This window comes from Gopherus evgoodei, chromosome 19, assembly GCF_007399415.2.
Source record: "Gopherus evgoodei ecotype Sinaloan lineage chromosome 19, rGopEvg1_v1.p, whole genome shotgun sequence".
Taxonomy (NCBI): domain Eukaryota; kingdom Metazoa; phylum Chordata; order Testudines; family Testudinidae; genus Gopherus; species Gopherus evgoodei.
Genome location: NC_044340.1, coordinates 16,624,893 through 16,646,120, shown reverse-complemented (window position 1 = coordinate 16,646,120; position 21,228 = coordinate 16,624,893). Strand labels below are relative to the sequence as shown.

At 52.9% G+C, this 21,228-nt stretch overlaps 2 protein-coding genes across 4 annotated transcripts in view; both read right to left on the bottom strand.

Annotated features, from left to right (window-relative positions):
- The window catches only part of DIXDC1 (DIX domain containing 1), a 74,698-nt gene extending 68,718 nt beyond the window's left edge, over nucleotides 1-5,980 (bottom strand). For both annotated transcript variants that reach the window (XM_030538225.1, XM_030538227.1), the window contains exon 1: nucleotides 5,924-5,980. The gene's annotated coding sequence lies outside the window, so the exon portion shown is untranslated. The remainder of the gene's footprint in view (nucleotides 1-5,923) is intronic.
- Nucleotides 5,981-6,438: 458 nt separating this feature from the next.
- C19H11orf52 (chromosome 19 C11orf52 homolog) lies at nucleotides 6,439-20,750 on the bottom strand. Of its 2 annotated transcripts, none has more exons than XM_030538465.1 (4): nucleotides 20,612-20,750; nucleotides 12,029-12,069; nucleotides 10,602-10,648; nucleotides 6,439-10,029 (listed from the first exon to the last, which is right to left on the bottom strand). In XM_030538465.1, exons 1-4 carry the CDS (start codon nucleotides 20,641-20,643, stop codon nucleotides 9,778-9,780), a joined length of 372 nt encoding a protein of 123 aa, XP_030394325.1. In that variant the 5' UTR covers nucleotides 20,644-20,750; the 3' UTR covers nucleotides 6,439-9,777. The 2 variants fall into 2 exon arrangements, with proteins under 2 accessions (XP_030394325.1, XP_030394326.1); XM_030538466.1 differs by having other exon boundaries at nucleotides 6,439-10,026.
- Between the last annotated feature and the right edge of the window lie 478 nt (nucleotides 20,751-21,228).

Below are 21,228 nucleotides of genomic sequence, written 5' to 3'. Positions count from 1 at the left end.
TCACTGGGGATGTATGTGGGTGGGAGCTATGGGGGGTCACTGGGGGTATAGTGGGTGGGGGCTGGGGTGAGTGGGGGGCTAGGTCACAGGAAGTCACTGGGGATGTATGTGGGGCGGGGGCTATTGGGGGGTCACTGGGGATGTATGTGGGTGGGGGCTGGGGTGAGTGAGGGGCTGGGTCACAGGAAGTCACTGGGGGTGTATGTGGGGTGGGGGCTATTGGGGGGTCACTGGGGATGTATGTGGGTGGGGGCTGCGGTGAGTGGGGGGCTGGGTCACAGGAAGTCACTGGGGATGTATGTGGGGTGGGGGCTATTGGGGGGTCACTGGGGATGTATGTGGGCGGGGGCTGCAGTGAGTGGGGGGCTAGGTCACAGGAAGTCACTGGGGGTGTATGTGGGGTGGGGGCTATTGGGGGGTCACTGGGGATGTATGTGGGGTCAGGGCTATTGGGGGTCACTGGGGGTGTATGTGGGGTGGGGGCTATTGGGGGGTCACTGGGGATGTATGTGGGGTCGGGGCTATTGGGGGGTCACTGGGGGTGTATGTGGGGTGGGGGCTATTGGGGGGGTCACTGGGGATGTATGTGGGTGGGGGCTGCGGTGAGTGGGGGGCGGGCTCACAGGAAGTCACTGGGGGTGTATGTGGGGTGGGGGCTATTCGGGGGTCACGGGGGGTGTATGTGGGGTGGGGGCTATTGGGGGGGTCACTGGGGATGTATGTGGGGTGGGGACTATTGGGGGGTCACTGGGGGTATAGTGGGTGGGAGCTGCGGTGAGTGGGGGGCGGGCTCACAGGAAGTCGCTGGGGATGTATGTGGGGTGGGGACTATTTGGGGGGTCACTGGGGATGTATGTGGGTGGGGGCTGCAGTGAGTGGGGGGCGGGCTCACAGGAATTCACTGGAGGTGTATGTGGGGTGGGGGCTATTGGGAGGGTCACTGGGGGTGTATGTGGGGTCGGGGCTATTGGGAGGGTCACTGGGGATGTATGTGGGGTGGGGACTATTGGGGGAGTCACTGGGGATGTATGTGGGTGGGGGCTGGGGTGAGTGGGGGGCTGGGTCACAGGAAGTCACTGGGGATGTATGTGGGGTGGGGGCTATTGGGGGAGTCACTGGGGGTTTATGTGGGTGGGGGCTGCGGTGAGTGGGGGGCGGGCTCACAGGAAGTCACTGGGGGTGTATGTGGGGTGGGGGCTATTGGGGGGTCACTGGGGATGTATGTGGGGTAGGGACTATTGGGGGGTCACTGGGGGTATAGTGGGTGGGAGCTGCGGTGAGTGGGGGGCGGGCTCACAGGAAGTCACTGGGGGTGTATGTGGGGTGGGGACTATTGGGGGGGTCACTGGGGATGTATGTGGGTGGGGGCTGCGGTGAGTGGGGGGCGGGCTCACAGGAAGTCACTGGAGGTGTATGTGGGGTGGGGGCTATTGGGAGGGTCACTGGGGGTGTATGTGGGGTCGGGGCTATTGGGAGGGTCACTGGGGATGTATGTGGGGTGGGGACTATTGGGGGAGTCACTGGGGATGTATGTGGGGTGGGGGCTATTGGGGGGTCACTGGGGATGTATGTGGGGTGGGGACTATTAGGGGGTCACTGGGGGTATAGTGGGTGGGAGCTGCGGTGAGTGGGGGGCGGGCTCACAGGAAGTCACTGGGGGTGTATGTGGGGTGGGGGCTATTGGGGGGGTCACTGGGGATGTATGTGGGGTGGGGACTATTGGGGGGTCACTGGGGGTATAGTGGGCGGGGGCTGCGGTGAGTGGGGGGCGGGCTCACAGGAAGTCGCTGGGGGGTCACTGGGGGTGTATGTGGGGTGGGGGCTATTGGGGGGTCACTGGGGGTGTACGTGGGTGGGGGTTATTGGGGGGTCACTGGGGATGTATGTGGGCGGGGGCTGCGGTGAGTGGGGGGCGGGCTCACAGGAAGTCGCTGGGGGGTCACTAGGGGTGTATGTGGGTGGGGGTTATTGGGGGGTCACTGGGGATGTATGTGGGCGGGAGCTGCGGTGAGTGGGGGGCGGGCTCACAGGAAGTCGCTGGGGATGTATGTGGGGTGGGGGCTATTGGGGGGTCACTGGGGATGTATGTGGGCGGGGGCTGGGGTGAGTGGGGGGCGGGCTCACAGGAAGTCGCTGGGGGGTTACTAGGGGTGTATGTGGGGGCTGGAGGCTATTGGGGGGTCACTGGGGATGTATGTGGGGTGGGGGTTATTGGGGGGTCACTGGCGGTATAGTGGGTGGGAGCTGCGGTGAGTGGGGGGCGGGCTCACAGGAAGTCACTGGGGGGTCACTAGGGGTGTGTGGGGTGGGGGCTATTGGGGGGTCACTGGGGATGTATGTGGGTGGGGCTGGGGTGAGTGGGGGGCGGGCTCACAGGAAGTCACTGGGGGTGTATGTGGGGTCGGGGCTATTGGGAGGGTCACTGGGGATGTATGTGGGGTGGGGACTATTGGGGGAGTCACTGGGGATGTATGTGGGTGGGGGCTGCGGTGAGTGGCGGGCGGGCTCACAGGAAGTCGCTGGGGGTGTATGTGGGCTGGAGGCTATTGGGGGGTCACTAGGGGTGTATGTGGGGTGGGGGCTATTGGGGGGTCACTGGGGGTGTATGTGGGTGGAGGCTATTGGGGGGTCACTGGGGGTATAGTGGGCGGGGGCTGCGGTGAGTGGGGGGCGGGCTCACAGGAAGTCACTGGGGATGTATGTGGGGTGGGGGTTATGGAGGGGTCACTAGGGGTGTATGGGGGCTGGAGGCTATTGGGGGGTCACTGGGGGTAGAGTGGGTGGGAGCTGCGGTGAGTGGGGGGCGGGCTCACAGGAAGTCGCTGGGGGTGTATGTGGGCTGGAGGCTATTGGGGGGTCACTAGGGGTGTATGTGGGGTGGGGGCTATTGGGGGGTCACTGGGGGTGTATGTGGGTGGAGGCTGCGGTGAGTGGGGGGCGGGCTCACAGGAAGTCACTGGGGATGTATGTGGGGTGGGGGTTATGGAGGGGTCACTAGGGGTGTATGTGGGGTGGGGGCTATTGGGGGGTCACTGGGGGTGTATGTGGGTGGAGGCTATTGGGGGGTCACTGGGGGTATAGTGGGTGGGGGCTGCGGTGAGTGGGGGGCGGGCTCACAGGAAGTCACTGGGGATGTATGTGGGGTGGGGGTTATGGAGGGGTCACTAGGGGTGTATGGGGGCTGGAGGCTATTGGGGGGTCACTAGGGGTAGAGTGGGTGGGAGCTGCGGTGAGTGGGGGGCGGGGCTCACAGGAAGTCGCTGGGGGTGTATGTGGGCTGGAGGCTATTGGGGGGTCACTAGGGGTGTATGTGGGGTGGGGGCTATTGGGGGGTCACTGGGGGTGTATGTGGGTGGAGGCTGCGGTGAGTGGGGGGCGGGCTCACAGGAAGTCACTGGGGATGTATGTGGGGTGGGGGTTATGGAGGGGTCACTAGGGGTGTATGTGGGTGGAGGCTATTGGGGGGTCACTGGGGGTATAGTGGGCGGGGGCTGCGGTGAGTGGGGGGCGGGCTCACAGGAAGTCACTGGGGATGTATGTGGGGTGGGGGTTATGGAGGGGTCACTAGGGGTGTATGGGGGCTGGAGGCTATTGGGGGGTCACTGGGGGTAGAGTGGGTGGGAGCTGCGGTGAGTGGGGGGCGGGCTCACAGGAAGTCGCTGGGGATGTATGTGGGGTGGGGGCTATTGGGAGGGTCACTGGGGGTATAGTGGGTGGGAGCTGCGGTGAGTGGGGGGCGGGCTCACAGGAAGTCGCTGGGGATGTATGTGGGGTGGGAACTATTGGGGGGGTCACTGGGGGTATAGTGGGCGGGGGCTGCGGTGAGTGGGGGGCGGGCTCACAGGAAGTCGCTGGGGATGTATGTGGGGTGGGGACTATTGGGGGGGTCACTGGGGGTATAGTGGGCGGGGGCTGCGGTGAGTGGGGGGCGGGCTCACAGGAAGTCGCTGGGGGGTCACTAGGGGTGTATGGGGGCTGGAGGCTATTGGGGGGTCACTGGGGGTATAGTTGGCGGGGGCTGCGGTGAGTGGGGGGCGGGCTCACAGGAAGTCACTGGGGATGTATGTGGGGTGGGGGTTATGGAGGGGTCACTAGGGGTGTATGGGGGCTGGAGGCTATTGGGGGGGTCACTGGGGGTAGAGTGGGTGGGAGCTGCGGTGAGTGGGGGGCGGGCTCACAGGAAGTCGCTGGGGGTGTATGTGGGCTGGAGGCTATTGGGGGGTCACTAGGGGTGTATGTGGGGTGGGGGCTATTGGGGGGTCACTGGGGGTGTATGTGGGTGGAGGCTGCGGTGAGTGGGGGGCGGGCTCACAGGAAGTCACTGGGGATGTATGTGGGGTGGGGGGTTATGGAGGGGTCACTAGGGGTGTATGTGGGTGGAGGCTATTGGGGGGTCACTGGGGGTATAGTGGGTGGGGGCTGCGGTGAGTGGGGGGCGGGCTCACAGGAAGTCACTGGGGATGTATGTGGGGTGGGGGTTATGGAGGGGTCACTAGGGGTGTATGGGGGCTGGAGGCTATTGGGGGGTCACTAGGGGTAGAGTGGGTGGGAGCTGCGGTGAGTGGGGGGCGGGCTCACAGGAAGTCGCTGGGGGTGTATGTGGGCTGGAGGCTATTGGGGGGTCACTAGGGGTGTATGTGGGGTGGGGGCTATTGGGGGGTCACTGGGGGTGTATGTGGGTGGAGGCTGCGGTGAGTGGGGGGCGGGCTCACAGGAAGTCACTGGGGATGTATGTGGGGTGGGGGTTATGGAGGGGTCACTAGGGGTGTATGTGGGTGGAGGCTATTGGGGGGTCACTGGGGGTATAGTGGGCGGGGGCTGCGGTGAGTGGGGGGCGGGCTCACAGGAAGTCACTGGGGATGTATGTGGGGTGGGGGTTATGGAGGGGTCACTAGGGGTGTATGGGGGCTGGAGGCTATTGGGGGGTCACTGGGGGTAGAGTGGGTGGGAGCTGCGGTGAGTGGGGGGCGGGCTCACAGGAAGTCGCTGGGGATGTATGTGGGGTGGGGGCTATTGGGAGGGTCACTGGGGGTATAGTGGGTGGGAGCTGCGGTGAGTGGGGGGCGGGCTCACAGGAAGTCGCTGGGGATGTATGTGGGGTGGGAACTATTGGGGGGGTCACTGGGGGTATAGTGGGCGGGGGCTGCGGTGAGTGGGGGGCGGGCTCACAGGAAGTCGCTGGGGATGTATGTGGGGTGGGGACTATTGGGGGGGTCACTGGGGGTATAGTGGGCGGGGGCTGCGGTGAGTGGGGGGCGGGCTCACAGGAAGTCGCTGGGGGGTCACTAGGGGTGTATGGGGGCTGGAGGCTATTGGGGGGTCACTGGGGGTATAGTTGGCGGGGGCTGCGGTGAGTGGGGGGCGGGCTCACAGGAAGTCACTGGGGATGTATGTGGGGTGGGGGTTATGGAGGGGTCACTAGGGGTGTATGGGGGCTGGAGGCTATTGGGGGGTCACTGGGGGTAGAGTGGGTGGGAGCTGCGGTGAGTGGGGGGCGGGCTCACAGGAAGTCGCTGGGGATGTATGTGGGGTGGGGGCTATTGGGGGTCACTGGGGGTATAGTGGGTGGGAGCTGCGGTGAGTGGGGGCGGGCTCACAGGAAGTCGCTGGGGATGTATGTGGGGTGGGGACTATTGGGGGTCACTGGGGGTATAGTGGGTGGGAGCTGCGGTGAGTGGGGGGCGGGCTCACAGGAAGTCGCTGGGGATGTATGTGGGGTGGGAACTATTGGGGGGGTCACTGGGGGTATAGTGGGCGGGGGCTGCGGTGAGTGGGGGGCGGGCTCACAGGAAGTCGCTGGGGGGGTAACGGGTGCGGGGTCACTGGGGTCTCTGCCCTTCGGGGCCGCCGCAGCCGGTAGCCGGCCTGGGGCAGCGGCGGCCGGGCCCCGCGGGCTCGTTTCTCCCCCCGCCCCGGCCCGTACCTGCAGCCCGGGCCCGGCCCAGGCCCAGCAGCTCCCGGCGGCGGCGGCAGCGCGTCCCCGCTGCCATGGAGACCGGGGGGCGGAACAGGGAGGCCGCAGCGACCGCCCCGCCCCGCCCCTCTCGTAGAGCCGGGCGCCACCGCCCCCTGGCGGTGCTGAGCGGAAGCGCAGGGCAGGGCCCGTTCCCCAGCTCTGGGGGGCGGGATCCCCTAAGTGATGGGGTAGGGCCCTTGGGGGCCAGGGTGGGGCAGGTCGGCTAGGGGGAAGGATGGAGGGAAGGGGGGATCCCAGTTCCCCAAAAAGAGAGGATCGGTGTACTGAGTACCAGGGGGCCCACTGCCCTGGGCACCCAGCAACCCAGCTGGGGTGGTCATCTGGGGAGGATACAGGTGGTGGTGCTGGGGTATCAGGGTGATGGGTGCCAAAATGATAGTAGATGGGACAGAAATGTCTCATCGCAAATGGCGAGGATCCAGCAACAACACAACTTCCAGATTAGCTATAAAAATATTTATTTTCCAATTGTAAAATCAGCAGTCCCTGCTTCTGATACCCAGCAGTCATGCAGCAGAGCCAGACAGCAAGGCAGAGGGGGACTGTACAAATTCTTCATTAGCCATTTCTGACCCAAACTCAGCAATTAATAACATCACACTTAATTCAGTCAGATATTGGGCAGAAATTCTCTTGCTATGCTACAGAGATAGTCTGTTTAATGTGCCTAAAGACAATATTTTAGAAATGTTGTTTTACTGTTTTAGTAAATCATGTCATTGTATGTTTATTATATACATCAGCATTTCTAAATAAGAGTGATTCAGCATACAAACAGATTTCACTGTAAATGAGTATTGGCTTCACATTTTCTGAAAGTACACAAGAATAATTTTCCTTCACACTATTTATTTTAATAACAAAGTGTCAGAAATCTCCTTCTCCTCACTGGTGGCACTGATAGACCTGTATCTGCCATGTATGCATGTGAGTAGCTTTATACATGTGTTGTGCATAAGTACAGGAACGAGGTGCATATCACCATAATGACCATTTTAAAAGTGCAATTTCATTAGTTAAAAGTACAATTAAGCCTCAAACATGAAAGGAACATTTGATTTCACACTCATTTAACTCAAACTGAACAAGCCCAGAAAACAAAAGATGTTTGCAGAATATGTTAACATTCAGTGCAAAAACAAGTCCTTCAGAGAAATCATTTCTAGACATGTATGTTTGCAATTTATCTATTTGAGGACTGTTGAACAGGCAAAATTACTGTATTATTTCTGTTTCTATAGAGCGCATTTGATTATCTCTAAGATACACTGTACCTCTAGAAACAACATGGAGTACCAGCTAAGCATGAAAGCTAGAATTCCCCAGGAAATCTGAGATAAAATACCAGTCCACGTGTTGAGGAGCTCATTAAAAGATAGTGGTAACAGCAACAGAAACTAATACAGAATACAAAAGAGCCAGAGGTACAATTAATCTACAGATCAATAGAATCAACTGACATGCCCAGCAAACAAGTTCCTTAGGGCCAGACTCTGTTCTTATTTACACCAACTACAACCTGGACCAACTCTATTGACTTGTGGATTTCCCCCAGTGTAACTGAAATCAGAATCTCGCCCTTACTGTTTGTTCTATGCTCTATTTGTATGGCTCACTTTCCCATTCCCAGCTCTGCATTCCAGGGGGGAGAACTTCAGATCAGAAACCGATTCTTTGCAGAACATTTTGCGACAGCTGGTTGCTTCACTCAGAACTAGAGCATAATTTGTTCTCAAATGAGTCCCATTCATTTTTGGATGGATATGCAGGTACATGCCGAGTTTCACCACTAAATGACAAACTACCGAGCTGCCAGCATTCTGCATGGCTACCCACTAGCCTTTAGGTGGACTTGGCACCAAGGGTGCATGGTGTCAAAAGAGACCACCCATTTCTGCCATTAGTAGACGAGCAGATGGGAAGTGTCCTATGCCATGTGTTCCTATATCAAGAAAGTTATGGTTGCAAAGGAAGGCTCCTCACTAAGTGATAATCTATATTTAATAAGGTTTATATAAAACCTTTATAATAAAATTATTTCATCCTGCACTGGCTGAGGGAGGTTGAATTAGATAATGGTGAACTAATGGCTCTTTCTAGTTCTAATATTGGTGATTCTATGAAAAGATGTAGTTGCTTGCTACTCCCACAGTCTAGCATGAACAAGATTTGGGTCTGAGATCCCACTTCCATCCTTGAATACTGGGCCAGCAGGGGCAAAGCACTCAGCCTGTCTCTTGTAATGAGGGAGTGCCCCGTGCCACAAAGTCGCACTGGCCAAAGCCCATCCATTCCCCCTTGGTCAGAAGGATGGGTGATCATGCAGGGCCTGGAGAGTGCGGGGATATGGGGGAGAAAAGGGAGAATCCTTGGAGCTTTAGGAGGGAGTCAGAAGAACTAACCCTCACAGTAATATGGGGCTTTATCCAGCAAACCTGACTATAGGCATAGCACTTCCACTGAAGTCTTTGGGACTTCATAGGTGAACAAAAGCCATTCAGGTGAAAAGATTGCAAGACTGGTCCCCAAAATATCTCTATGGTAACATACAGATATCAGTACCTCTTTTCTTTTTTTAGTGTACAGTAACTCATACTGACCACACTCAGGTCTTTAGTTAATAAAGTTGTTGTAGGCAAAATGGAATTTGATTATAAACTTTACGAAACTCCCCATTTTCAAATACTGGTATTTGACTAGGATGTCCCAAATCCTGCAGTGAGCCACTCAGATCAGCGCATAGGTGCACAAAGTTTCATTTAACAGTGTAAAGTTCTGGTTTAAGTTTGGAAACCCTGTTTAGGCGACAACGTTGGAAATTCAGCCCATAATTTAACCCCTGCCATGGAGGGATGCAGGAACCTACTGGATTATTGCTAAACGACATTATTAAGAATCAATATTATTAATCTATAAACAAAATCTCAAATGTATATTGGTGAGGGGGTGTCTAGCATGAGCCCTCTGCTACGGGAGATTATGACGCCATCTGCTACCATGACACAGGAAGGAAAAAGAAAGGGTCCTAAACCCTATCTGAGGTTGGCTATGATTCATCCCCATAGCTAAGAGCTTCTCATTCCCTTTCAGGGGCAAGGATCTACATCTGTAACCATCATACTGCTGAAAGGGCTGCTTTATAGCCATGTCTAGACCCTGCATTCCTGCTCTTAGCATTGCAGAGCACTGTGCATGGTGGGAACACACTGCTTCATTGGGGAAATGGTATGGGGTTAGTGTCTGAAGCATGCCAAGTGGAAGGGCCAGTGTTTGCAGCATGCACAGAGTGACATGGTCCATGCAATTTCCTCACAGTATCACCCACCTGTCATTTTCTGTAACAGCTGCAGGGTTTTCTTAATGTTGAAACAAAATCCAGTGGCAAACATTTCACTTGTTCTATCTTATCTAATCCTTTGTTCTGGGTTTCCAGATCCGCCTTATTATGGTGCTGGGCTAATCCTCCTGCCATGCCATGAACCACCTTCCCATGGCATTGGGCTATGATTTCATTAGACAGGGAGCAGCTTTACTTTCTAGAGGGGCCCAAAGGAGACATCCTTCCAGCCTCAGAAACATCCCTGACGTTTCTAAAGGGGTAAGTTGGATTTTCTCAGCAAAACCCAATGAAAAGTTTTATTCAGTTACGACAAATATTAGAGTCCTTCAAAACCAAATACAACTGGAGGATCCAGGTTCTCTGCACATTCTCAGAGAGACCCATGCGTCCAAGGTACAGGCTTGAATCTACGGCATCTCAGTCTGTGAAACACTTTTGCTGAAGGAGGCTGCTGCACCTCTTACACCAGGGTCCCATTTCTGCTGTCGTATTTCACTCTGGGATAGGGGAAGTTAAGGGTGGCATACTCCGTTGCATTCTGTATTTGCAAGTTCTTCACCTCTTGGGCTGAGCGCTCCCGGGCCCTGGTGAACACCTGGATATCAGCATAGTGCACACTGTCATCACGCTTCACATTCCTGGGCTTGTTCACAGTAGCATATACTGGAAACTCCGAGACATCATCGTACATGTGAGCAGCCTGCAGGCCCTTCTGGAAAAAGAGTGCTAGAGAATCAGCTCCCCATTCTTTCCCCCCATCCCACACTGTGGGCTCACAGGAGGGCTCAACACTACTCCCTTATTGAACCTGGCGTCAACCAAAAGGCTATGCCAGCTCCCCATAGACTGCAACATGCTGCCTCCAAACCATTCTCAGTCCCTGCCAGCCTGGCAATGGGAACTACCCTAGGGGTTGAGCATGCAGCTCCCAAAGCTTTCCCAGCCCTGCTAGCCCAGAAAGTAAGGGTGTGTCTATACAGCAATCAGGAAGCATAACTGCAGCATGTGCAGGCAGACCCAAGCTCGCTTCGATTGAGCTAGCTCGCTAAAAAGCAATTCAGCCACTCAAGTACAATATTTCCCAGGATCTTAGGTATGTACTTGAGCGGCTCGCTTGTGCCATTGACGCTACATGGCTATTTTTATATCAATCAAAACTCAATCAAAACTACCTTGTGTGAGTCTACCCTTGCTGTCCCAGTTCCAATGCAGATGTACCCTGAGAGGCTGAATACTGTATTTTCAACTTATCTGTTTAGTAAAATGTCTTTAGGGGCCATTTACCTTCCTGTCATCCTGGTGCGGTTGGCTCATCTGTTTTGCTCTAGTGCCTGCAAAAGAAACACCAGACAATCAGGGTGATTTAACTGGCGTGTATTGCTCCTTCTTATGCATATCACAGCAATGGTGTCCAGTACACAGGCTCTCTCCACTGAGCCCTTTTCAAATTTCCAGCCCAGTTGAAGTCCCCACTGAATCATGTCTTCAGAGCATGCCTCACACAAGAAAGCCCAGGCCTGTTCTTTTTGGAAAATGAGCTTTCCAGAGAGGACAACGTGCTGTGGACCATAAAGTGCCTAGTAGGAGGTACACACCACAGACAGCGTCAGGCCCTCTGAGCATCTCAGATCCACGGTTTGTCTATACCCATTTTGTCCTTTGCTATTTGGCAAATGTGTTTTGCAGGGTCTGGTCTGGTTTAGAATTTTCAGAAGCTCCCTCACAAAATCCTAAAACATTCCTAAGGCACTTTAGGTGAAAGACTAGGAGTGACACACGAATCCCTTACGACCAGCTTCACACAGCCCTAACATTGTGCTGTCATTGTCCAGCTGGAATTGTTTTGTGGATAATTTAGCACAAATGTGGCTATTTACCAAAAGGCACAATAACAAATTCCCAAATCCAAAAGCGGTGTCTGTCTGTGAATCATATTTATAATACACACACCCCTTTGGTATGGTATCTACACCAGCATGGACACACCCTCTCCCTTGAGAACTTTGTTCAGGTATGCATCCTGTTAGAAAGTGCATTAACTCTGTCTAGGAGGGAGTAATGATAATAAAGGAAAAACAGTGCACTGGGGACTGAATCCTGCGCCCACTGAAGTCAATGGTAAAGCTCCCATTGATTTTAATAGGGCAGGATCATGCCCTGCCTGGCTTTCAAAGGTTTCTTAGCTGCATTGGAAATTATGTTTTATTCTTGGTGTTTGTCATACTTTCCTGGTGTTTGCCGTGTTACCAGTTTAGGCACCACAACAGGTAGCAACTCCGGAGGCCTGCTGAAGAAAAAAAACCCAGGAGAGAATGCATCTCTCAGGGGCCATGGAAACTCTGCTGCCTAAAGGCCAGAGTCTGGCACTGCTGTCTGTCCCCATGTCATTCTCCTTCCTCATATGCCCATTCCCACCATGTGCAAACCCCATAGCACATACACTTCCCTGCTTTAGGAGGGTGCACCAGACAAGGAAATTTCCAATACATTCTATTAAACCTGTATTCCATTGATCAGGTGGTTCCATCAAGTCTCAGAGTTGACTTGTGTCCAGTCTCAGCATAACTTCATAGGGAGTGAAACTTGGCATACAGACCATTGGAGGGGATGGGGCCTCTGGAGTTTGAATTAGAATCCAGATTTGTAGCTGTTCTGAGTGGAAGCCACAAGCCTGTGGGACTGTTCTCCACAGATGTTTCACAAACCCTTACCTTGCTTTTCTTTTTTTCTTTTAAAAGGTGAAGGACATCTCCTGAAATCAGAGAGAGAAGAGGGTTAACACTGCAAGGCCTGAGTCTCTCCTGTCATTGCATGTACATGTACAAACACACACATGTCGCCCAGACACCGCATTTGGGAATAATGTGAAAGGAACCTGAAAGCTCCCTGGAAGTATGTCAATGGGCACTAGGGAACTTTCAGTGTGCAGCAGCAGGGTCCACATGGCCACTTGGTGTACAGCAAGCGTGCAGCAGGATACCCCAGCTTGTTGTACACTAACTACTCCTGTAGCTGTGTAGACACACCCCAAGAGCCATTAGCCCAAGCAAGACTCTCTCAGTTGCAATTACCTAGGAGCTGTCCTGTGGAAAGTGTTACTGAATTAACCCACAAGACTGCAGGGTCTGAGACAGCCCTCTCACCGTAGGACTTCTGTTTAAAATTGCTCACCTGCGGCAGCTATGGGAGAAGCCCAGACTGGAGTTTGAGTTTTAGTCTTGACTCTAACTTCCCTGTACAGAAGAAGCTTTGTTTTGTTTTTTACAGAAACTTAATAGTACTCAGTGGAAATCACCCTGCAAGATAGGAGGATTTCAAAAAGGGCTGAGTCTGTAAAGATAAATTAATTCTGCTTCCTAGTGTTCCCTTAGGTTGTTTGAGACCCACCAAATTCCTTCTCTATTGTGATCCAATAAGGATTTGGCCCCAGCTCTCTTGAGAGTGGTTCTGATGAGGCATCTCTGCCAGTTCTCCTGACTCAGGGAATCATATTCTGGAGATCCTGCAATGCCTGCAGTGGTCAGTGTGAACACAATGGTCCCTCAGATTCTGTGCACACATCTCCCACTAGCTGATGGGCTTGAGGTTCTCCAGGAGGTGCAGGAACTCACTGGGCTGTGCCCCCCAATAAGACCTTGGAGAAGCAGCTTTCCCTGGATGGGAAATGCCTGCATGAAGTGATGACACAGAATCCCACTGTCCCTGGGGCTCCTCCAGGGGACACCAGATGTGGATCTGAGATTTTTGGGTTCCTGTGTCAAGGGTAGGTGCTGGTCACTCTTGTGTATTGTCCCTTGGCCACCTGACTCTCTGTTCCCGCACAGAACAGGGAGGCAAGATTTGAGCCTCACAACTGTCTAATCCACACAGATCCATGGAACTGAACTAAAGCACTGATGGTGATTAACTTGTCAAGCCAAACACCTAGCTCTGTAGTTTGCCTGTGTGACCAGCCATCTCTGCCTTTGCAGCACTCTCTCCCATTTCCAAGGGCCAGGAATTGTCTCTTGTTAGGATAGGTCTAACGCAAACAGATCTATGGGACTATCACCCCTAACGGGCAAAGACGTGCCATCTCTAGGTGGCCCAAATGGAATGGCAGGTGAAGTCTCAATTTCAACGACAGCCACTCAGAAAGGAGCTTCTGCGGAGACCATAACATCTCTGCTTGTGTGGAGAAGCTGGTTCCTGACTGGCCATAGGAGCTGGAGACACTGATTAGGTTCTGCTATTTAAAAATTACAACTACATTCTACGGAAAAGAGCCCAAACACTTCAGTAACACCTTAGCGACACCACAACAACACAGCCCAGAGATGGGGTGACACTGTGGCAACACAGCCCAAAGCCACCACAACACCATAGCGACACAGCCCAGAGCTCGAGAGATACCACAATGATATGGCCCAGAACTGGCCTGACGCCATGGCAACATGGCCCAGAGACGGGACAATACTGTGGGGATGCCCCCATGAGCTGGAGTGACACTGTGCTGTGGTAATGCCTTTATGAGCTGTAATGATACCATAGTAACACTGTTGAGAGCTGCAGCCAGAGAAACAGAGAGAGGAGAATGACAAGGAGTCCCTGTTGCTAAGATACCTGAGCCTAACAACTCCATTTCTGTGGAAGGATTGGAAATGCTGGGGCCTGCTGGGTACCCTTCCAGAGTTAGCAGCTCCGTGACGTGCTGTGCATATACCCTGCTTTCCCCAGGAAGCCCTGGCAGCTGGGGAGAGGCACAGCAGTCACAGAGAAAGAAGCAGGGTCTAGCCAAGGAGGCTTGCTCACCGCCCCAAAGCAGAACTCGGAGTACAGACACAGTGGGCCAGACTGGCCCTCGGGGGAAATTTGTGCACCTCAAACCTGTGTTCTGCCTTTGCGGGGAGAGAGATCTTTGGTGGAGCCTGGTGCCACATCATCTGTACTCTATAGATGCCGTCAAACATGTACCCACCTCCCGCAGCTACTTGGACAGTCCAATATGCACATACCCCCAAAAACGAGCGAGAACCATTTAGATTGGACTGCTATGAGATCAAAGGCTCTGGGTGCTGAGGATAGTCTAGGATTGTCACAAAACATTTTCTTCTGGGGCCAGGGGCCAGTTTGCCGCCCCGAAAGCTCCGAACCTTCCAGCTCCTCCCTGATTCAAGAAACAGGCGCATATGGAACACACGCTTCTGAAGGATCCCAGGTAATTTCACCCTTACTGCAAGTCTTTGGACTAAACAGAACCAGAGCAAACAAAACTGTGCGCTCCACAGAGCTGAGCCAAATCCTGGTCTCAGCTCCCTCATTAGGACCAGAGAGAGAGAGACAGGTCAAACATAGAGACATCCCAGTAGTGCACTGAACAAGTGTGAAATTCATCCCTAGAGGAACATCACTGACGTTAGCAGAGTTACACAGGTCTGAATATGGCCCCAGGAGCACACACTGTCTCTCTGTGCAGATATGTGTCACGTTCTGAGCCAGATGCATGAAGCAAATGTTATCATTCCGTAAAGCTAGAAGGACCAGAGGAAAGCAGGTGCCAATCCTTATATGGCTAGTAACATGCTAGCATGTACATCCAGCCCTGGACTCTGTCCAGCACGCTAGGCCTTGGAGGCTCCCAGAGCTGGGCTGTGTCTCTGCTGCAGCACAGGGGCTGGGCTGCACATGTGGGGCAACAGCTTTTAAAGAGTGGAAGAGAATCATTGGAGAGTATCCCAGGAGCATGTGGCTTTGTGTGTCCCACAGGGTTTGCATTACCCACCCCAGCCATGCCCAGGGGCAGTGCAGTACCTGAAGGAGCTCTGTGCTTTCTAGCTTTAAAGACCCAGGGATGGAAGGGCGTTAATAGCCTTTGGTTTTGCACCAACCATGTGAAGGAAGGAAGCGAATTAGGTTTTAATAATGGGCAGTAGCGATTAACCATTGTCCTGCTGCAGTATAGGGAGGCAAAATCAGCCTAGGTGGACGAAGGGCAGTTCCCACTGAAATCGGTGGGCTTGCAACCAGTGACGCTGCTGAGTTTGGCCCATCGTCTGCAAACAGCTCAGGCGCCATGTGAGCTGAAAGGCTATATGAAAATGAGATGGGTTATTATTATGAATACCCAGCCCTGCTACTGTCACTGTTGCACTTCAGTTCACCACCCTCCTCTGGCCACGCCCTGCGTATGTGACCAGCACAGCAGGAGCTGTACCTTGTTGCAAGAGCTATGCTGAGATCACTGAAGACGCTGTTAACACAAGCAAGAAGAGACCAAACTCCTTCCAAGACAAGGCTGGAGTTTATCCTGCGGAAAAGGGCTGCTGCTCTGAGCAACACTGTTCTATTTTGAAATGGTTCCTGCATTGCCCTGTCAGCTCCCTATGCCCTCCCATGTATGGCACCAGCCCCAACAGGGAAGCAGCTCCAGCACTGACTCTCATGAGTTGCCTTGCCCAGCTTCTGGACTCTGGAGTTGGTTGATCCTTTGCAGCATGCAGGAAGGTCGGCAGTGTAATTAAAATAGCTCAACTTTAAATATAATCAGCAGAGTCTCTGGCCAGTTCCCTGAGATGCAGGGTTCAGTATCAGCTTTCCAAGCTGCTTTCACCTGTTTGCTTGCCCTCCTTTGTGGACACAGTTTAGTAGCCAGTCTGCAGGCAGGAGTTATTCTGAGGCTGTCTGGAGGCTAACAATCTCCCCATCTCAGATCTTCTGTAATCAGAATGGACAAGGGAAGGGAAGCAAGAACAGGACACAGCTCTTCCCATTTCCATTCAAAGAGACCATAAACGTTCGGCCCAAATCACACTCCATCACATGCCCATCTGGGCCTGCACCCCCTGCATGCACACACACCTACACCCCGCATACCCCACTGATACACACCTGCTTCTACACTCCACCTCGTCAACACCCAGGATCCTACACCCGATCACACAGGCACAGACTTGCTCACACAGATTTCTGCACTGCATCCCATCTCACTCACACACAAATCTGTTTATACAGCCCCCCCCATCCTAAAACTCATCACATATCTCCACTTACTGCCCATCACGCACCCCACCGATCAACTCTCTCTCTGTTGTGTGACACCCCACTGCCCCATCACAGGCTCAAACACCTTATGACGGCAATATTCCCTTTTTTTCTATTCATTGCATTTAATAGAGCTTGAGAAAACAGCAAAGTCCGAGAGGCTTTGTACATCCTTGTTTGCAGAGAATAGTCTGATGCTGAATGTTTCCTTCCTTCAATGAGAAATTAAGGAATATGTGGCCTAGGGCAGTGGTTCTATCAGGGGTACACATACTCCTGGGGGTACATAGAGGTCTTCCGGGGGTACATCAACTCCGCTAGATAATTGCCTATTTTATAACAGGCTACAGAATAAGCACTAGTGAAGTCAGTACAAACAAATTCCATACAATGACTTGTTTATTCTACTTTATATATGATACAGTGAAATGTGAGTATAATATTTATATTCCAATTGATTTATTTTACAATAATATGGTAAAAAGAAAGTCAGCAATTCATCAGTAATAGTAGGTTGACACTTCTGTTTCTTTCTGTCTGATTTTGTAAGCAAGTTAGTTTCTAAGTGAGATAAAACATGGGGATATGCAAGACAAATCAGACTCCTGAAAGGGGTACAGTAGACTGAAAAGATTGTGAGTCACTGGACTAGGGGACACAGTCTCAGTGGAAACACTGTCCAGATGTGTCCAGATGTTAGGTAAAACTCTTTTTTTCTATTACTATTTTTGCCCTAATGGTTCTTTTTAAAAATGATTTCTTAGACTCCAGAAACCATTTGAATTTCTTGCCACCTACTCTCCATTCCCAAGGTAGTCTGTGTTAATAATAATGATTTAGACTAGGATTTTCAATGGCATTGGGTGCCTAACTCTCTTAGGTCTCTTTGAAAACCTCAGCCTTTATTTAAAAAGCCTTGCTCTCTGCTGAGGCACCTAGGGCCCAGGCAGGTAATATGTAGGAATAACAGCAATTTACACACTCTGAAATAGCAAAACTAAAATAAGATACTTAAATGTCAAAGAAAGTGATACTGATGGTTAGCAGGGCAAGACAGGTGTGTGGAGTTTTTTTATAGCTAGATAACTTGCAATAAAAACACATCTCTTCTTGGATGACAGGAAGGATTGTCCACAGTAATTAGAGCACTAACCTAGGACTTGGGAGAACCTGTGTTCAATTCCCTGCTCTGCTACAGACTTCCTGGGTGAGCCTTGCCAAAGTCACTTTCCCTATCTATAAAAATAAAGACAAGTAGAATAATACTTCCCTGCTTCCAGAAGTGCAGAGAGGATAACTACATTAAAGACTGTGCAGGGCTTTGAGAGCCACTGATGAAAAATGCTATAGAAGAGCTAGGTATTATTATTTGGCAGTTAAGTCAAAGCCGCATCTGACCCACTGCTGCAGAGATTATATGGAGCCCATTCTTTTCCTGCTCTTTCCTCTGCCGAACCCTCCAGAGCCCCCATTACCTCGTGTACCTCTCTGCAGGGTGTGACCAGTCGGAATCTGGAAGTGGAGGTCTCCCCTTTGCTGTGTCTTTCCCCCCATTCTTTGTAGACTCTCAGGAGAAGAGCACTTCTCTGCTTCTTGCTCCCTGATGCAGCCTTTAAGGTATATGCTTGCTCTGAATTCACGGCCATGCATGCATGGCAGCAGAGGGCAAAAGACAGGTCACAGCTTCCAGGAGTCTTTAAGCCAAAGCCCTCTCCACTACACAAAGACCTTACCAGGGAGCAGCAATTAGAGGATAGCATCAGCTTAGGACAGACCAAAAGGCACCAATATAGAAGTGAAGCAGGAAGGAAGCTTGGGACTCTTTGTTCCCTGGATCATTCCTACCTTGCTGTCATTCTCAGGAAACTTAAATGCCTTTTCACAAAGCTCTGGCTAGTGATTTCTCACCACCATGTACAGCGTCTATGACATGGAGCCTTGATCTCAGCTGGGGGCTCTAGATGCTACCATAACACAAATACATACTAATACTGCAGAGTGCTGAGTCTTTTGGTGCTCAGTACTCTGCAGGATTAGACCCTAATATCCCTGGCATTTGGAGGATCAGGCACTTAGTGCTATCCAGCTGGCAGACATATCAGATTGGCCCCCTACTTTCCAGGCAATCTTTGATACAAAGCCAAGGGGGAACTGGCAGCATCTATCCCAGCACAATCACTACGCAGAGGGGCCCTCAGGAGATAGGCTGCCCCAGGCCCTCCTGTGAAAGGGGAAGGCTAGAAAGGTGAGCTCCCAATTAGCTCAGCCCTGCACAGAGATTCACCCCTATTTCAGCGGTGCATGGCCTCCAGATTCTGGTTTCTGTTTCTCTTTGAGGGCAGAGATTGTGTCTACTTCTCTGTTTGTACAACACTTGGCACAACAGGGGCCTGACCCCGACTGGGGCCTGTGATGCTTCCTAGCAGAAATTACAATGATAACAATCTTCTTTATCCTCAGGAGTCCCTGGCCTCCCTGCAGACTGCCAGTTCACCTGGGAGGGATTACAGCAGAGCACGACCCTTCGTTCTTCAGGCAATTCCAGAACATTAACAGATAGCAAAGGATGGCCGGGAAACCCACAGGGCAGGAGATGGAGAGATTGTAATGGAGATGAGGGGTTGTAATGAGCCCTTGGCAAGGGGAGAAGCCAACACCCACCATGGGTACCTGGGCAAGGATAAGTAACCGAGTCACACGCCCTGGTTCCTAGACTACCCCTAGCTCCCATCCCTCAGGCAGGTACAGATTCTTGCATTCCATCCTGACTCCCAGACCCCATGCGCTCTGACCAATAACCCAAGCCAGGGAATGAACCCAGGAGTCCTGATTCCCAGTTCCAGTCACTAAGCGATGCTGTGTCTCTTTTAAATATTCAAATATTTTAGCAAATGTAATATTACAAAATGAAAACAAAACTATTTATATTTATATATTATGACACCCCCACTCCCGCAACCCACCCAGCCAGGGGCTTGACTTCACATAATTCCCTTTCACCTTGGCCAGATTTTCACGGTCATGAACTCACACCCAGGCCACCAAATATTGCCACATGGCATCAAACGGTGGTTTATTGTACACCTTTTCAGTAGGCAGGATGGGGCTGGGCCCCACATGAGCTTGGAGGGATCAAGCAAAAGCAGCATCTACAAATGTGCCCAGGGCCACTTTCGGGATTTCCTGACTGGAAATAAAGCCCATGCGGATTGGAGGATGGAGACAGAGCAGGAGGCTGCTGCAGTTAGGGGTAGGAGATGCTGAAAGCTGGAGTCAGAGGGGCTGAACCGCAGTACCCTGCCAGAGTAAAGGCACCACCAATCCACCCTGAGGGCCCCCTCATGCAGAATGGCCCCTGAGTGCAGGGAGACTCGGGGAGGTGCAGCATTGGCTATGCAGGTCCAGCTGCAGGGAGTGTGGCCAGAACCTTCCTACACCCTATTCCCAGCTGCTGGAATGACCTGCAGGGGTAATGGCAGCAGCCAGGCATGAGTTAGGCCCAGGGCTGGCTTTAGGCCTATTCCCCCAATTCCCGCCTAAGAGGGCCCCGCACCCAGTGAGAATCCCTTCCCTGGCTAGAGGCGCCTTTTTAATTTTTACTCACCCGGCGGCGCTCCGGGTCTTCACCAGCACTTCGACAGTGGGTCCTTCAGTGCTGCCGAAGACTCGGAGCACCGCCCGTGAGTACAAGCCCCATGCCGGGGCCTCGCCGAAACTACTCGAATTGAGCCCCACACTTCCTAAAGCCGGCCCTGGTTAGGCCTGCCCCTGAGGCTGCTGTAAACTGTGTCTGGAGAGGAATCAACCTCAGCACAGGAGAGAGGTGAAAGTGACCCAAGTACCTCCCCACCCCAGCACCCTAGGCCAGGTTCAGCACCAGAGCAGGCCCAGATCCTCCCCGCTCCCCAGGGAGCAGGCGTCTCCCCTTCTCTGTGCAAGCGTGTCCCTCTCGCCAGCAGAAGTTGGTGCAATAAACGATATTACCTCGCCCACCTTGCCTCTCTGTTGACCTGCTGTGGCATTCACCCCCCCCCCCCACCCGGTGGGTGTCAATCACTGCTCACTCCAACCCCTCCGCTGGCTGCACAAGCTAGCACTCTGCCTGTGGTACAGGCCTGCCCCCTGCCCAGGCAGATGGGAGCCCTGGGAACTCAGAGCAGGAAAGCTTTCCCATGCAGTTGGCAAAGTCAGCCAAAACTTTAGCCCTCAGCCGCCCCAGCCTCACCTCCTTTCCCCTGCATGATCCCTCCACCGCCTACAAAGCCTGTACTCACCAGCGTCCCGCACAGCTGCAGGAGGTGCCCATGTCGCTCCTGCTTCCATGAAGCAGAAAATGTTTTTCTGAAGTCACAGGGAGAGCAGAGATTGTATTTCCTGGTTCTCTGTTCAGCCCCTGGCAGCTCCAAGGGAGTGTCTGGCAGTGTCAGGTTTCTCTCTATCAGTGAAGCAAAACTTCACTAGGCCTGTGTGTGCCATCTGCTGGAGGGATTTCCAGAGGCGGCTGCTCCTGCCAGCCACATACTCAGCTCTCCCTGGCACATGGGGAGCTAGGATCAGGTCTCCAGCCTGAACCCTTGAGGGGAAATTCTCCTGTTTGAGCCAACAGGACAAATCTCATCTCTGATATTCTGCGCTCCCCCAGAGTGCGCCAAGCCCCACTGATATCAGGGAATCGGCACACCCCAGAAATGTCCATGCTGAGCAGTTAGGGAGCTGGGAGACAGTCAGGGAGAAAAGATCAGAGACAGGGAATTTTAAATCTCCCTGAATGTGATAAGCAATTCCAGGCTAGCTTTTCCCCAGAGGGAAGGGAGCTGTCAGTGCTTTTCATGCTCTGATCATCCTCATCTCAGACAGAACGTCAGAAAAATGTGTAGCATTAAAAGAAAGA

Excerpts from the sequence above, each read along its gene's own strand:
- C19H11orf52 (XM_030538465.1), bottom strand. The coding sequence starts at position 20,643 with ATGGGCACCTCCTGCAGCTGTGCGGGACGCTG. Across the intron at positions 12,070-20,611 it reads TGCAGCTGTGCGGGACGCTG|GAGATGTCCTTCACCTTTTA; the intron begins GTGAGTACAGGC and ends CTCTGATTTCAG. Across the intron at positions 10,030-10,601 it reads CGCACCAGGATGACAGGAAG|AAGGGCCTGCAGGCTGCTCA; the intron begins GTAAATGGCCCC and ends CTCTTTTTCCAG.